Source organism: Triturus cristatus, chromosome 3_1, assembly GCF_964204655.1.
Source record: "Triturus cristatus chromosome 3_1, aTriCri1.1, whole genome shotgun sequence".
NCBI lineage: Eukaryota > Metazoa > Chordata > Amphibia > Caudata > Salamandridae > Triturus > Triturus cristatus.
This window is the reverse complement of record NC_140583.1, coordinates 678,598,970-678,617,042: the sequence shown is the minus strand read 5'-3', so window position 1 is coordinate 678,617,042 and position 18,073 is coordinate 678,598,970. Positions and strand designations below refer to the sequence as shown.

Sequence of the window (18,073 nt, the reverse complement as noted above, 5' to 3'; positions counted from 1 at the left end):
CACAAGCTCCTTTTCCCCACTGCGACCACCAAAATTCATTTCTGTAACTCTTTGGCCTCATGCACAAACATCGGCAGTGATTGCATTATCCATACTGCAGAGAAGGTGACTTACTCTGCAGTAATTTGCAGAGTATGTAAGGGTGCTGAGGGGCGTGCACTGCGGCGGTTTGGTTTCTAAACATGGCCGCAAGGGGAAGCAGCCCCTCTATGTTAAAAAACCACTGTAGATTAAACTTTAATCTGCAGTGAGTTTTAAACATTGAGGGACTTCTCCTTCTTCCAGCCTTGCTTTAGATAAAAACAATCACCGCAGATTAATTTCGCTGGCGGAGCTGAGGCATTTATCACTAATTCCGAGCAACAAGAGTAATGCAGAATTACAAAATTTCTCTGATTTCTCCAGCAAATTGAAAAATTCCACCCAGGCCTACTTTACACTGATAAATCCTGTTGACGAAGGCTCCACTCTCTGATTTGATATGGTGAAAGCATGCAAGTGTACTCCTAGATATAAATCTACACTTCGAATAGTTAATTGCAAAAAAAGAGTAGAGCGATACATGTTTGCAGTAGTAAATATGCATGTGAGTAAATATAGTCATGTAGATTTGACTCTGTGAATAGACCTCTTTGTGTTACTGGAGTGTATCCATGGCACAGTACAGCCAATTGATTTAGCTTTCATGTGCTACCTCCCGCAAGCCTCATTTCGTCATGCCTGCGTTTGCATGCATTGTCAGGTTAAACCCAGACTGGTCGGCTTTGTCAGTTTGTCCATGCTTGTTTTCGAGGTAAAATAGATTCTTATTAGAAGTGAAAATTCTGTGCAATATATCCTAAGGTCAGAGTGCAACAAAGGATTTGTTCACAAACATTTTACAGCGTACACCAAAAACGCAATAACTGACTGGTGAAGAAATACGATCACAGTCATCACACAAATTAAAGCAATCTACAACACTGCAAAGCACGGATGTCTTATTAATACTACAAATTAAAAAATTAATCATACGTGACCAGTAACTTATTCAACACTTTTAACAACAATTTTTGAAGACTATGAAAAAGTCTTCCAGACTTGCCCGGACAAAATCTTTTTTATCATTTTATCACCCAATTGTTCGTGGATATTTTCATTGTAAATTCCCAGTTTTTGAGAAGTAGTAATATGGATATCATCAAAGCTTTTACCAGCTACAATTTTTTAAAGCAATTTAATACTTTTGCATTGCTTCCTTCTGCACAACCATTACAAGTGTCATCCTACCTTGCAGGACTACACTAAGAGGTCGATGATTGTCCAACATTATTGCATGTGTATTTAAGACCTGTTAGCACCACTGCACTACAGAAGAGTGGAAAGCGAAGATACGTCATCTGCCACTCATCACACATGTTCACAAACGTATTAAAGGTTTACGGTACTTACCATCTATTTCATCCAGTGGGATCTGTCCAAATATCTGAAGATAGGGACGGTAGAGAACTCTTCTGAATATCCACTCCACTCGAGAGTCATGAGGGTGGAGCAAGGCTTGAGTCGTCACACCGTAGGCAATGAGCCACACACTCAGGAAGAACAGGAAGAAGAACACATCCTTCATCTAGGAAGAAAAGGTCCTAGTCATTGTAATAACCTGCCCAGGAACAAGACATCACTACTTAACAAAGCATCGTGTATTAAGGATTTTTCTGCATTGCTATCTGCATTTTTCCTTCTTTTTTGGACGTGAGAAAATACTTTATCTCGACAAAATCTACTAAACAGGTTACGTAAGAAGCATGTAAATTACCTGTGCTGCAGATCATATATATATATAAATGATTAAGACGTACAGTGCACCGAAATGAGATCTGTTTATTCTTAGCATTTGTTTCCGATCAGACCAATAAACTCGTGTTAGATCACCATCGTCAGAATGGGTAAGGGAAGTAAAAACTACGGACCAGATATATGTATGTTTAGAATAATGATCCCAAATATCTATTTTTTCCGAATTGCTATTTGGTGATTGGGACCCATTAGGAATCACAGACATCCCAGGGATGGTGGCCTGCTGAGGTCAGCAGACCACAATGTCAGTGATTGCTTTTTAATAAAGCAATCTTTTTTTTTTTTCTAATGCAGCCCATTCTCCTTAAACGAAACCGGGATGCATTTAAAAAGAAAAAATTGAAACTTTGAAGTGTCATTTTTCAAGAGCAGGCAGTGGCCAATAGGACAACTGCGTGCTCTTAAAAATATTTTTTTAAACATTTTCAAAAAGGAAGGAGTCCCAAGGGGATCCTCCTCATTTGTGAATGAGATACCACCACTTTTAAAATGTGGTAAATTATTACTATTTTGCGACCAGAACTCAGTTGCAACACATACAATACTAATTCGATATTTGGAACGGACGACCAAAACATGCAAAATCTAAATACCGAATCGCAAATGGAAATTGCAATCCGGTAAGAAGTTACCGAATTGCATTTTGCATTTTGTACATTAGAAAAAGCACTTTCCTGATGTTAGAACCGGGATCCCTGGTTGGATGAGGAAGATACCTTAGACCAAGTAGGGATCCGCGCTCCAACGTCAGGGAAAGGAAGGTCATCTTCTTAGATAGCCCCGCTCACCCCCTTGGTAGCTTGGCACGAGCAGCCAGGCTTATCTTCGAGGCAAATGTGTAAAGTATTCGCAACCAAGCTCACAATAATCCAATAATGACACCGCAATAAGACTTCACACGAGTTTTATATAACAAGTATAAACTTTATGTAAAAAGATATACGATAAAACCACACAATATAAAACCAACATATGAGGTTGTGTAATATTTCTCCTGGCCGGTTGTTAGGCTAGCCAGCCCTTGTAAGTTCTGGCAATGTCAATGAGCACTTCTAAACATTCTCCTGTACTCCTAATAGCATGTCATACAGTTTGTAATGCTAGAATCAGGCACTTTTGCAATGTAAAAATACTGTAATGCGTAACGTAGCAATCAGACACTCTGCAATGAAAAGAATGTAATGCGTAACGCAACAATCAGGCACTTTGCAAGGTAAAGTAATGCAATGCGTAATACAACCACCAAATATGTTGTTCTGCAAAAAGAAGGCAATGCGTATACACTAATCAGGTAATTCGTTATGCAGGAATAATGCAATGCACAATACGCCAATCAGGTAGTTCGTTCTGAAGAAACAAAGCAATGCGTCATACGACAATCAGGTAGTTTGTTATGCAGATACAAATACCATGCGTCATACACTAATCAGGTAGTTCGTTATGCAGGAATAATGCAATGCGTACTACTCTACTCAGGTACTCCGTTATGCAGAAATGATGCAAAGTGAAATACGACAGTCAGGTACTCCGTTCTGCAGGAATGGAATACTACGTAGTACACTCAGGCCCCGATCACCGGGGGTTAGGCGGTCTCTCCGCCCCTCCTTTTGACTTGCAGTCAGCCTCTCACAGTTGCCCCCAACACAGTACGATGTAATCCCAAAGTTCAGCTTCGCACTCCGGCTCCTGTACCACCACTCAGTTGGCAATACGGGCTGCGATACGAGCCAAAGCAGAGGCTTGCGCTGCCAACACGAGAGAGAGGCCGAGAGCGTCTCCCTCTGAGCCCGCGCCCCGCCCCAGGAGTCGACACACGTTACCTGGGAGGCGCGAACCCACTCTCCTCTCTTCTTCCAGCGGCTGGGCCTCCAATGCAGCTTTGTGAAATGGCAATGGCGGCTCGGGCGGCAATTCAGCTTTGTCAGGACTGACGGTCCAGGCCGCTTCAGTTACAAAGATCTCAGGCTGCCAAAAAGCACATGCACACAGCGTCGATGAGTCCTCCTTTACTCTGGGTGCACGATCACTGTGCATTCAACACACAGGTCTCAGGCTGCACGAAGATCATGCGCACAGCGTCGCTGAGACTCGCTTTACTCTGGTGCACATGATAACAAGGCAAATCCTCACGAAGGTCTCCCTTGCACAACGTACCTGCACACACCGGCGATGAGATTCACTTGGATTCCGGTGCACACGATAACAAGGCAAATCCTCAGGAAGGTCTAACAGTGCACAAAGCACATGCTCACAGAGTCGATGAGACTCAGTTGGATTCCGGTGCACACGATAACAAGACAAATCCTCACGAAGGTCTCCCGGTGCACAACACACCTGCACACAGCGGCGTTAAGACTCACTTGGATTCCGGTGCACACGATCACTGGACAATCCTCACAAAGGGGTTCAGGCTGCACAAAGCACACGCACACCGCGTCGCTGATCCGTGCTTGGATTCCAGGTACCCACGATCACAGGTCGATCCTCATGAAGATTTCAGGCTGCACAAAGCACAAGCACACAGCATCGCTGAGACTCACTTAGACTCCAGGTGCCCACGATCACAGGGCAGTTCTTACGAGGGTCTCAGACTGCAACAGGCACGCTCACACAGCGCTGCTGAGACTCTCTTGCAAACTTTTGTGTTCCTGTGTTTACGAACAGGGAGCCAGCTCACCTCAGGCCCTTGGGGATAAGTTACTTCAGGACACAGTACAAAGCAAAGTCTTTCAAGCAGGGGGACACAGCACACAGTAAAGTCCCTTTAGCATTTCCTTGGTTGAAACAGCAAGCTGCAGCCAAGCCTTAGATTACACAGCAAGGGTCAGTCCTATTCTTCAGTCTCTTCAGTTGTTTCTTCCTTGGCAAAGGTCCTCTTGACCACGAAGTAGCTCCAGCCTTGTTCACACTTGATCAAGCCATTCTCCAAAGTTCAGGGGGATCAGCGCTCATAGTTATATCCCTCAATGGCTTTGAAGTTTTTGTGTTTCAGGGACCACTGACCCAGGTTCAAACAAGTTCTGGGTGCCTCCCTGCCAGTGACACCTTTCTTCCTTTGATTAGTGGGGGTCTGGATTCTCAATCACTCAGCAGGAGATGAGCCAATTGTTTTAGAGCAGCAACCCAGGCCTCTTCACCTCTAGGGGCTCACCCCCCCCCCCCTTCTACACTCCATATGCAGGTCAGCCTGTTGCTGTCTCACCTCCTCCCCTGGGTCAAGACATTCCCCAGATCCTATCTCTTTCAAATCCAGACAGTCAATCCACCACAGCCAAGCAGAGACACACAGAAAGTCAGAGCACAAAAACGCAGCCACTTCTAAAAGAGTGGCTTCTGAACACACAGTGCAAAAACCACCTACATAAAAAGATGTGTTATTACATTGTGAGTTCAGGCATATTAAACCTCATCTTTTCATCTTAAGCCTTTGGGAATATAGGCTGGAAAACATATTATACAGCCTTCCCATTCTGTCCTATGGGCAAGATGGTCTTTCAACAGTGAAAAACGAAAATGGAGATTATTTCACTGTCAAGACATGACATACACCTTAGTACATGTCCTACCTTTCACATGCACTGCACCCTGTCCAGGGAGTACCCGAGAACTACCATAGGGGTGTCTGATGTGCCTAGAAAGTGAAGGGTATGGTCTGTCAAGTGAGTGCACTTGACAGAACAACATGGCAGTTTAACAAACTGTGCGCAGGCCCTGTAATGGCAGGCTTGAGTGCCCTTTTTAAGGCTACTTGTGTGGGTGGCAGAAATAGTGCTGCAGGCCCACTAGTAGCATTTGCATTACCAGCCCTGGCACACATAGTGTACTGTGCTAGGGACTTTAATAGTAAGGCAAACATACCAATCATGGACAACCAACTACCATTACTTTATACTGGGAACACTTACACTTTGACACTGTTTAGAAGTGGCAAAGTGTCCAAAGCATCTAAGTTGGCAACACCATGTCAGAAAAAAAGTTTAGGGGGAAAGCAAAAAGTTTAGGGACTTTAGCCAAAAAGGCCCAAGTCCTACACAACCCCCTCCCAGCCAAAAGCCAGGGTAGACTAATCAACTACCTTGATGGACTTCCCTGCTTAGGGCGATAGAACACGGACGCAGGCCCGCTACCACAGGGACAACCTACGGTTCTATGCCTTTCTGACCCCAGGGGATTCTCTTGGTCACTACTCCCTGGGCCAAATAGGCCTCTCCATGGGTGCTTCCAGACAGCTGGGGCCTCTCTACGGGTGCTGGCTCCTTGCCAACTTCCACCTAGAGCGATATCCCTAGAAGACCCATCAGTCAGGACACTATTCCCAGTTATCCTGTCCTCCATATTAGATGTGGGTGTACCCTGGTCACTCCTAGGGTACCCAGCCCTACTGGCTGTACACAGCTGACTCTAGGTGTTCTTCCTCGCACAGCTGGCAAGTAGGCACTAGGCGCTAGCCCACATGCCCCACCCCCACTACTCTGGGACCTACCAGTTCTACTTCACCTCTCTTCTCTCTCTAGGGCCTTTTCAGGCCCTTGGACCCATGACCTGGCGTCCGGATATTGTGCCAGGTCCCGGGAATCAAAGGGCTCGCACCCTAACATGGGTTGGCGAAATCCTGGAAAATAATTACTGAGCCTAGGCTCCCTAGGGGTAAGGTTGAGCACCCCCTTCAAATCATTTGCCATGCTCACCAACACCCAGTCATCCAGTGCACGCTTGTCCTCATCCACACCTGCCACTGGCTGTATTCTGCCACCATTCAAACCTGACTCTGCCTGCTTATCCTTAATGTCCAGTTCCCTCATGCTTAACTCATGAGCTAAGAGAATCTTTTTCTCTTCCAAGGCGAGAGCATTCCTACTCTCCTCTGCTTGCTTTTACTTTCAATGAGCAGCTGCTTCTCCTCTGCCTGAGTTTTAAGTTTCAACACCTCCAACTCATGCTCTCTGACCCTTTGGTTTTCCTCCAACTCCTCTGGTGAAAAACTCCTCCCTGAATGGCTGCTACCAGCCCCTGAAGCTGGTCCCTCCACTGGCAAATCCTGTGGACCAAATCAATTGCCTGGGTCATCCTCATCCACCTCAACATCACCCGCCTCCTGAGTCTCTTTGGCTTCCCACCAGGCCCTCAAGGCCACTTGCAGCCCCTCCTTCTTGGCGCTACTTTTCATGGGACATCCCAAACCTCTGCAGAATTGCCTCAATTGATCAACCTTGTAGGTAAGCAATGCCTCAATGTTGAACTCTCATTCTGCAGCCTAACTGGCTCCTTGACTCCTCCGAGACATGATGTGTGGCTTAAAGGTTGCTCAAAACAAAACCAACTAGAACCAACAGATCAAGAACACAATATGTGGTTGTGTCGTGGTATGCGCTATTTATGATGTACACCAATCCCTGTGAATAAATTTGAAAATACACATTCAAATCCCACACCGCTGACCACCAAATGTTAGACCCGGGATCCCTGGTTGGCTGAGGTAGGTACCTTAGGCCAAGTTGGGACCCGCGTTACAACGTCATGGAAAGGAAGGTCACCTTCTTAGATAGCCCCGCTCACCCCCTTGGTAGCTTGGCACGAGCAGCCAGGCTTATCTTCAAGTCAAATGTGTAAAGTATTTGCAACCATGCTCACAATAATCCAATGATGACACCACAAATAGACTCCACACAAGCTTAATAAAACAAGTATAAACTTTATGTAAAAAGATATACGATAAGAACACACGATATAAAACCAACATAGGAGGTTGTGTAATATTTCTCCTGGCCGGTTGTTAGGCCAGCCAGCCCTTGTAAGTTCTGGCGATGTCAATGACCACTTCTTAACATTCTCCTGTACTCCTAATATCATGTCATACAGTTTGTAATGCTAGAATCAGCCACTTTTGCAATGTAAAAATACTGTAATGCGTAACGTAGCAATCAGATACTCTGCAATGAAAAGAATGCAATGCGTAACACAACAATCAGGCACTTTGCAAGGTAAAATAATGCAACGCGTACTGCAACCACCAGATATGTAGTTCTGCAAAAATAATGCAATGCGTATACACTAATCGGGTAATTCGTTATGCAGGAATAATGCAATGCGCAATACGCTAATCAGGTTGTTTGTTATGCAGAAACAAATGCCATGTGTCATACACTAATCAGGTAGTTTGTTATGCAGGAATAATGCAATGCGCACTACTCTAATCAGGTACTCCGTTATGCAGAAATGATGCAATGTACGCCAGTCAGGTACTCCATTCTGCAGGAATGGAATACTACGTAGTACACTCAGGCCCCGATCACCGGGCCTTAGGCAGTCTCTCCGCCTCTCCTTCTGACTTGCAGTCAGCCTCTCACAGTTGCCCCCAACACAGTACGATGTAATCCCAAAATGCAGCTTCGCACTCCTGCCCCTGTACCGCCACTCCCTTGGCAATACGGGCCCTGATATGAGCCGAAGCAGAGGCTCGCGCTGCCAACACAAGAGAGAGGTCAAGAGCGTCTCCCTCTGAACACGCGCCCCGCCCCAGGAGTTGACACACATTACCTAGGGAGCGCGAACCCACTCTCCTCTCTGCGTCCAGTGGCTGGGCCTCCAATGCAGCTTTGCGAAATGGCAATGCCGGTTCGGGCTGCTTCAGATCTCAGGCTGCCACAAAGCACACGCACACAGTGTCGCTAAGTCTTCCTTCACTCCGGGTGCACGATCACTGGGCATGAAGATCACGCGCACAGCGTTGCTGAGACTCCCTTTACTCTGGTGCACACGTAAACAAGGCAAATCCTCACAAAGGTCTCCCGGTGCACAACGCACCCGCACACAGCAGGTGGCTCAAATGGTGCTGCAGGCCCACTAGTAGCATTTGCCTTACCAGCCCTTGCACACATCGTGCACTGTACTAGGGACTTTACTAGTAAGGCAAACATACCAATCATGGACAACCAATTACCATTACTTTATACAGGGAACATTTACACTTTCACACGGTTTAGCAGTGGCAAAGTGTCCAAAGCATCTAAGTTGGCAACAACATGTCAGAAAAAATGTCTAGGGGGAAAGCAAAAATGTATAGGTACATTAGCCGAAAAGGGCCAAGTCCTACACCCGGTTGCAAACAGCCCGACACTGTCTTCACAGACATTGACTGCCCACCATACACATTACTATTGTTTTTTCCGGACTATCCTAAAGACCTTGTACGGCCTCACAAGCCTCAATAAATTCATGAATAAAAAATACATACCTATGTACAGAAGTTTGGGTCAGCCTTCTTCATCCACTGGTCTGCTCAACAATCATTCACATTTTGCTTCCACCAACCCATGTCTCTTGTTGCACTGTGAGTTACAACATTTTTCCTGATCACATATGGACACGTACCTATAAAGAAGTGCAGTTCTATGCTAGAGCTCTTGTTGTAAATTTTAACCAATTTATTTCTTTTTCATTATGTATCCCCTTTTTAGACATCCATTTGTAAGCTGATTTTGCCTTTTCCTTGCACAAATAAAAATCATAGAGGGAGACTCATTTTTTATGCAACGCACCACAATAACCAATGTTGCTGTGCTGCCTGAAAGGGAGAGAACAAAACAGTGCCATATCTGCCAAGTGATGGTTTTGTCTCTCTCCATATGCTGGTGCACTTAAGGCAGCACCAAAGTCCCTTGTGCCCAAGTTCAGGGGTACGAGTGATGTCAAGTATGGGTTTTGTGCTGAGAGAATGTCATTCCATTACAGAATACCGTAAAAACATTACCCCAAGGTAAGGCCAGTCTCAAAGAGGCATTATTTTTGATGCAGTGCTCTGTCTATAAATGTTAGTAGATAGAGGTTTGTGCGAAGAGCCATATGTGATTGCATGGGAACACCTGTGTACCATTCATAGTATTCCTCCTTGATGCAAAGTAATGCAAAGCAGTTCTAGCACTATTTTGCATTATTCTAAGGCTTTTTTCCATTTTTGGGCAGGAAAGTAAATCCCACATCAATAGTTTGTGAGAGTTTGCATGCTATGATTCTATTGTGATGAAGCACTGTACATGGACCAACTACAGCCTGGAAATCACCACCAAAACTTTTCCAAAGTTCCTGTATGGTGTCTGCCCACTTTCCACATCAATCTTGCACAAGGTAAAAAACTACTTTGCTTCCATGGGCTACACGTTCCATGATGAACTGACAAATATTCAATAGGATCCGCATCCACTGCATATTTCTTTCAATGTGAGTAGTCCTGATGTTCCTCAGAACTGGACTCTTTCCTCCAGGACTTGTGAGAGCAGGGAATTGCACCCAGCTGTGACGAGTTTTGTGGTGCTCAATAATAACAATAATGTGACTCTCTCCTGGGCTTGCTTATATGCTCCCATTGCCTGAAGGTCCTTTTTCATGCATTGAAGTTTGAGCCTCCATGTGTGGGATTTCTCTGCCCAGTTCCTGCTTTGCTTTAACAAGAGCCTGTGTCCTTTTCCTGTCCGGCTTGCTGCAGAGTTCTCCCAGCCCTTCATTGCTTTCAGGGTGTCTATCTGTAAGAGTAGGCTGCACAAAGACAGTGACTTTTCCTGTTGCTGTGAGAAGTTCTGAGTCTTACCCCTCCCTAGTAGCCTACTGTATTTGTCCCTTATTGGTTTGTTTCACTGTTTGTTCACATTAAGGTTGCTTCACGTTCTCTATCCTGTTCATTTGCTGTATGCTGTTTATGTCTGTTGTTTTCTGGCATATACCTTTGCCTGCTCCTCTGCATCAGTACACTGTTCCATAGGCATATATTCCTTGACTTTCAGTGGTGCTCCACCCGGAGTCCTTGACAGACTGCATAAGTCCAAGTTTAAAGCTCCACTGGCCAGAAAAGCACACACAGACCCAAAATGTTTTCCTATTGTGTTAAGGCACTCCTCTCCAAAACTAAGCATCATCTGAAAGTCTCTAATGGAACCCTTAGTCTAATGAAAAACTTGAGCACAGAGAACGATTAGGTTAATACAATGACACCAAGGATATGAGATAGATGGGGCCAGCATTATATAAACATTTATGCATGTAGTATAGTGCTTTAAATTGCACTTGTCCTTCAATTGGTAGCCAATGAAGTTCATGGAGAAGGCTAGCTTTGGACATAAATTTGGGGAGGTGTATTAAAAGTCTTGCAGTGGCATTTTGCACTATCTGAAGCCATTTAAGCAGGACCTTCGAAATGCCTAGGTAGAGAATATTACCATAGTCCAGCCTGGAGATAATCGAGGCCTGTCTTACAGTGCTTTGGGCTTAGACAGAGAGACATCCAAGAATTTTCATGAGCTATCTTAGGATGCCAAAACAGGTGGAAGTAGCCTTGGTAATATGATGACTCATAGAAAACCTCTCATCAGGCCAAACACCAAGGGGCATATCAACAAGGGCTGTATCTCTGCTTTTTTGGCTTTAAAAGCCAAAAAAGGAGAGATAAAACTAGCGCTCTATCAACAACAGGGTGCTAACATGCAAATTTGCATGTTAGCACCCTTTTACTCTACGCTTCCCCTTGCATCTCTAATGAGATGCAAAGGGGGCGTTCCAGACTAAAATAATAGGAGAAATGTCGCTAAGCGACATTTCTCCTATTATCAAGAATGTCGCTAACCCTGTTAGAGACAAAAAAAGCAGCGCTAACCGCGGTTAACGCTGCTTTTTTACGTCTGGTATTTTTCAGACTTAGCCATGATATCCTATGGAAGGAGGATATCATGGCTAAGTTTGCCTGTCCCTATCAACAAGGTAACGTGAGATTATCGCTGGGTTTCCAGCGATAATCTCATGCTAGCCTGTTAGCGTGAGGATTTTGATCGCTATTGAGATAAGCGTTACTGATAGCACTCTATCTCAGCGATAAAAATTCACGCTAGCCGGTGATAATTATCCTAGCGCTAAGTGCGCTTAGAGATAATTATCGCCGGTTGTTGTTGATAAGCCCCCAAGATTCTTAACACAGGTACTGAAGTAGGAGAATTTCCCATTGCCTCAGGCCACAGATGGAGCCCCCAAAGGTGGTCTCAGTCTTATCCCCATTCAGCTTAAGGGAGTTGGAGTTCATCCAAGATGAAACTTGAGTCAGGTAGATATTCAAAGCCTCTGATTCTCTTTAGATGACAGAGAAAACACAATATGGGTGTTGTCATCATATCAAATGAGTGTGAGACCACAGCTTTCCACAATATCTGCAAGTGGCCTTACATAAAGTTTGAAAAGAGTCGAAATGAGGGTGGAGCCCTGAGGTACACCAGATGATAAAGGCTTTGAGTGATGCTGATGAGTGTGCACCTGGAAGACATGGTCCTGCAGGAAGGAACCTAACAAGGACAAGGCCTTTCCCTGCATACCCATCTCCTCTAATCTTTGGAGAAGAGTATTATAGTTAACCGTGTCAAACACAACACTAAGACCTAAGAGAATCAACGCAGCCATACGACCATTATCTAGCTGGTGCCTTAGATATTCAGTGACGCCAAGAAGAACTGACTCTATGCTATTTTTTTTTCTTCAGCACAAACTCGACCCGAATGTATTGGAGCTCTTTACATGAGCACCAGTTACGTTACACAAGGACACATTCATTTTTTTTTGGTAGGCACGTGGAGATTAAGTGATTTGCCCAGAATCACAGGATGTGGAGTCAACCCAGCTCCAAAGCCGGCAGTCTAGCCATGAGCTATGGCCTGCTCTGAAGCCTGATTGTGCGGGATGGAGCAGGCCTTTCAGTTCCATATGCACTGTAAGCTGTCTATTTACGTTTTTTTCCAGAACTTTAGCCAAAGTAGGCAAAAAGGAGGTTGGCCTATAATTGGACCAGGTGAAAGGGTCAAGGCTCAGCTTTTTCAGCAGGGACATGACCATAGTGTGTTTTCAAGTTTAAGGGACAATGCCTTCTAAGAGTGATGCATTCAGAGGCTTAGTAAGCAGATCCAGAGATTGTGGGCGAGTTTGCGAATCACCAAAGATAGACAGGGGTCCAAAGGTGAGCCTGACTTGTGGCGGTAAGAAACGATGAAAAAGTCGGGATGTCCAAAGGCTGAAAGGAGTTCAGTGAGAAAGGCAGGACAGGTTGTAACTGACAACAATTAGAGTGAAGAGTAGAGGAAGAAGAAGCATGAATATTCACAACCTTTTTTGAGAAATAGCTACCTAATTTGTCACACTGAGGTGGCGATGCGGGGGGGCAACAATGTTTTCACTACTTGAAAAGTGTTTTAGGGCAATTTTTACCCAAAGTAATTTTTTCAGAATAAAGAGTGGCTCTAGTTGAGCAGCACTTTTTATGATAGTTCTTTAAAACTTATTTGTGCTTCCGTTGGTCTTCTTCACTGTAGGACTTATGACAGACTCCAAGAATTTACAGATCTTTTTATTTTTGCTCAGGGCATCATGAAATTATGGTGCTGCAGGAAGGGTTCTGTGATGCTTCCTGTGCTTTATAGGAATTAAAGAGTCAAGTGAGGACTGAAGCCAATTATCAATGATGGGTGAGTCGCATTCCACGGAGTTGCTCGTGGTTGAGCAATTTGACTCTAAGGTGGAATTCAAAGCAGAAACATTGAGTTTTGACCAGCCCCTACCAAAGGAGACTTGCTGGTCCTTCAACGTCTGGGGCACCAAAGGGATATAGAGGGAAAAGGTACAGCGAAGTGATAGGACCAAGATAAAGGAATTGACTGATTTGCATGCAGGCTCTTCAAGTCGGAAAATAAGGGGTCAAGCAGATGTCCAGCCTCATGAGTGGGCGTGTTGTAATGAGCTGGGCATCCGGGCCATAAAGCCCTCTATCAGAGAGGAGGCAGTTTTAAAGGGCAGAATGTCAAGGTGAATGTTAAAACCACCAAGAATGGTAAAGGTGGCATATTTTAAGATAAACAGGGAGAGAACCTCTGAAATGAAGGTACTCCAATTACCCGCAGGTCCAGGATGGCGATAAATTAGGGTGCCAGACATGGTGAAATTCTCACTTAAGGACAGGGAGAACAACAAGTCCTCACAAGTTAGTATCAAGAGTCCATTTTGCATACATATTATGTTTTTAAATAATTGTAATAAGTATGCGGTATTCAAAGCCCAGCGCAGGTATGATGTCTTGCACTTAGACCTCATCAAGTCAGGTTTCAGTTGAGAAAACGGCGCTCGGACCACGTCAATTCAAAAATGTAAAATATTGAATGATTTTGTAGTGAGTGACAGCTGATATTAAAAAAGCGAAAGCAGTCAAAGTAGAGCTCCAGCCTCAGTATAAACCAGCAAATTCCTTGCCACCAGCTAGTATACCCAGTGTTCAGTTCCAAGACTCAGGTATGACAAAAACCTCTTCACACATACAAGAATACACAGCATAAGTTAACATACCAGGGATTCCTTGGTGTTCTGTTGTGTACTCTAGGCAAACCTGATTAGCTGATAAGTACCCCGAGTCTGCTACTCCCTCTTCTAAAACCTTACAAGTCATTCAGAGCTCTCACTTCAGCATGATAAATTCTCTGTCTGAGGGATCATTAAACTCTGCGGGAATCATTAGCTTCACCATGACTGATGTCCCTATCAGTCTGAAAATCAGTACTCCAGTCTCAACACCTTCTAGCCCTGGTAACCCAGTTTCTGATGTGTAGTTTTATAAACAATAAAAAATACAAACTCTAAAGGAGCAATCCTGGCAAAAAATCTTGCTCCTGCATGAGCCACTACTAATGCCCCTCCAAAAGCCCTCAAAAGATCAGCTTTTCCGTCCTAGTGATGATGGTCAAGAGGCTGCTCCACTTTCTAATATACTGGCCACTGTTTCTGCCTCTATTACAGCTGTTAGTCTATAGAACTAGCCCTTGACTCAGCTTGCAGATCGATTCTCCTCAAAGAATTTGGGACAAATGCAATCACTGATTTTGATTTAATTCTAGCTTCTACTGTGCTTCCTATTTTCATCTCTGATTTTGGTCAAAAAGATTTCTGGACATTCCAGTCATTGATCCTGATTTGAAGCTGGCCAACCCTATGACACCTGCCTGTCTGAAATCTAAGACACTTTTGATAGACAGCAATCTAAGACAGTACAGCGCCTTGACATACCAGTGTCTGATCCTTAATTGAAACTGGCTACACCAATTGCAACTTCAGTTTAACTGAAACCAAATGCTTCATGCAATAAAAAATGGTATGTCTTCTCCAACCAAAGCAGAAAACTCTAAATAATAACACTAATAATGTACATTTTATTTGATTCAGACCTCAACTGAGGTCAACAAATACATAAATATATAGAACAGTTATATTTGTACTTTTAAAAGCGACTTTAAAAACGCATTGTAAGCTTAAACTTGTTATAGCAATTTGGGTTTGGCAAGTACAAAATACATGAGTTTGAGACTGTGACATTTGTGCGCTTTTAAAACAGTTTTAAAAAACGTTTGAAATACTTCAACAAGTTATAGCAGACAAATTCATTTGGGGGAGACTTGCACGTCGTAATTAAATCTCGAGTTAAAATAGCATTGTATCTTAAGCAAATAGGCTTTATAATTTGTTGCCGAGCCTCTACCAAAATCGGATTTGGACAGATTAGTAATACGTGAAAAAGATCTTGTGTTCCACCATTACACAAATCACAATTACCTGAGGGATTTTCAGTGGAGTTCTATCTGGAGGAATATACTTTTAAAGGGAGAATTCCTAATCACAGAAGAAGGATACAGCGCCTTATTCTATGCTCTAACTGGAACTGTAGATAGTGCTTGGGGGTTTTATAACCTATGTTTTCCGCAATTCTATTTATAATATTGAATTGGATACAATATTCCTTATCTAATTCAAAACTTATTCATAGCGTCATATGTCTTAAAAAGAGCTTCAGATGCGCTGGAGACAAAACCTACAAATGTACTACGGTGCATTGGGATGCCTCGAGGGTTATTTTAAGATTCTATTGAAAGTATGCTGTGCCGATTAAACTCTAAAAGTCTCCAATTTTAAAATGCATCTGGGGTCACCAGGGACTGCATGTAAAAGGTTAAAGGCCCATCTTATAATGTTGGAGACAGCTCGAGCATATATGCTCGTTAAAGAAAGCTCGAGACGTAAGGCTTGTACAGGGACTGATTGGGTTACTTTTAGCAGTATCAGTAGAATAATCCCTTCTTTCATTTTTACTGGTTGCCAGGTTTTAATCTGTATATATTCCAAGGCATAAAATAAAATAGGTGGGATTTTCATACTGTAAACCTCCAACAGAGATTTAAAATGTCTATTCCCAGTTGAGCAGTAAAATCTCTGTAATGCCCCGACATGGGAGTCTGTCTTTCACCCAAGATATTGAAGATGGGGAGCATTTTGTAAATTGTACGAAAAGATTAAACTTATTCTTTCACTATCTCGATAGGATTACCTCCCATTGACCATGTGAACGGCAGAGATTTCCTTCTTCCTCTAAATGGTAAAATTTTGCTTTTAGATATGTTAGGAACCATCGAATTTTTATTTACGTATCAACTTTAATTCGTTTAGGTTTCTTTGTAGGCCAATTGGGGTAAGATCGAGTATAACGATGTCATCAGCATACATTAAGCATATGATATCGCTTTGTGCTAATTTTGGTGGAAAATTATTAAATTGGGAAAAGTATCCCGGTAGGTCACTTATGTAAATGGAAAATAACATGGGGGCGATAAGGCAACCTTGTTTCAGTCCATTCATCGTGGGGATTGGATAGGTTAAGCCTTTTTCTCCCCCCATTTGAACTCTACACCATGTTGCTGTATGCAAAGAAATGATTATTGTAAGGAGATCGTGGGGAATCCCAAGACTCTCTAGCTTTTTCCATAATGTTGGTCTATCCACGCTGTCAAAAGCGGTCCACAAATAAATAAAAGCGCAGGAAACTATTTGTGATTTTAACATTACATACTTTTCAAGGACAGTGTGGAGGATAGCAATATTGTCCCTAACTGAACGTTTTGAGAGGAAGCCAGCCTGTGTCATAGGAATCACATCATTCGAGAATGCCCAATCTTTTAGATGGTCCAATACGCATGCTGCGTAGATCTTACCAGTGGCATCTAGGAGGCTAATCTGTCTGTAATTGGTTGGATTCGATCGCAAGCCTTTTTTGAAAATGGGGACCACGATGCTCCCCCACCAGGTTTTTTGTATTTTCCCAGTTTCAATATTGGAAAAGGTAGGTTAAAAATGTACTCCAGTCTTCAGGGTTTGATTGTAGAACTCTGACCGGGGTGTTGTCTGGACCCATTGCTGCAGATATCTGGCAGATTTAATAAAAACAGATATCTGTGTAGACGATATGGCTAACATGTCATTATCAGATTGGCCCTTTCGAAAGGGGCACTGGCTGGGAGAGGCTTGATTTTGAATGTTAGATTTATATAATTTGAGGATGTGTTTTTTGGTCTTGCTTTGCTTTCTCTTTTTTTCATTGGCAAAGTTTTTTTAACTTTCTTATTTCTCTTTGTTTTGTGGCACAGAAAGATTGAAATTTCCTTCTGGTCAGATTATTTACGTGTAGTGACATATGATCTGTTTGCTTTCTGTTTTGCCTTTATCTTGGCTAGTTATATTTGCCTGGAGGGTAGCCACAACAGATTGTACTATATCTTCGTATCTGCATATGGGATCACCTTCTCCACTTAGAAGGGCTGACAAAAAGGAAGAAATTGCAGTATTCATTTAATTGATTGCTTTGGAATTCCAGTGGATCCTGCCTGATTTTTGGTTTACATCTGCCCGACCATTTAATGAACATAAAGACCATGGGGAAGTAGACTGTGTTAAAATTTCAATTCCATAGTCAACTATGCATGATCACTATCGTGTGTGTACTGAATGATTAATGAGGTAACTTTTGTAAAAAGATCTATACTGCAAACTACATAATCTAAACTAGAAGAACTACAAGTACCCATTCTAGTGAATGTGGCCGGGATATCACCTTCTGCTCTTATATTTAGAATGACGCTATTAATTGCCTAAATATGAGACAGAAGCAGTTTCCCTCGTTTGTCTGCTCTTATCTTATGAGGGTATATGGGGGTTGGAATTGAACAGGCTGCCTCTTGTACTGACTTCCCCCCGTTATTCAATAAGGCGTTTGAGATTTTTCCATTGAAGTCCCCAGCTATTATCGTCGGAGGAAACCCCTTGGATTCTAGAGTTTGATCGATTTTCGTGAAGGATTTTTCCAAGAGGGGGTCATTTGAAGAACCGGGTGGAATATATATATTAA

The 18,073-nt window shown here is 43.3% G+C and overlaps 1 protein-coding gene across 1 annotated transcript in view; it reads right to left on the bottom strand.

Moving 5' to 3' along the window:
- The window catches only part of TRPM5 (transient receptor potential cation channel subfamily M member 5), a 561,392-nt gene that overhangs the window by 200,439 nt on the left and 342,880 nt on the right, over positions 1-18,073 (bottom strand). Inside the window, exon 19 of the mRNA XM_085646171.1 lies at positions 1,432-1,606. Coding sequence (XP_085502297.1) covers positions 1,432-1,606 — 175 coding nt within the window. The remainder of the gene's footprint in view (positions 1-1,431; positions 1,607-18,073) is intronic.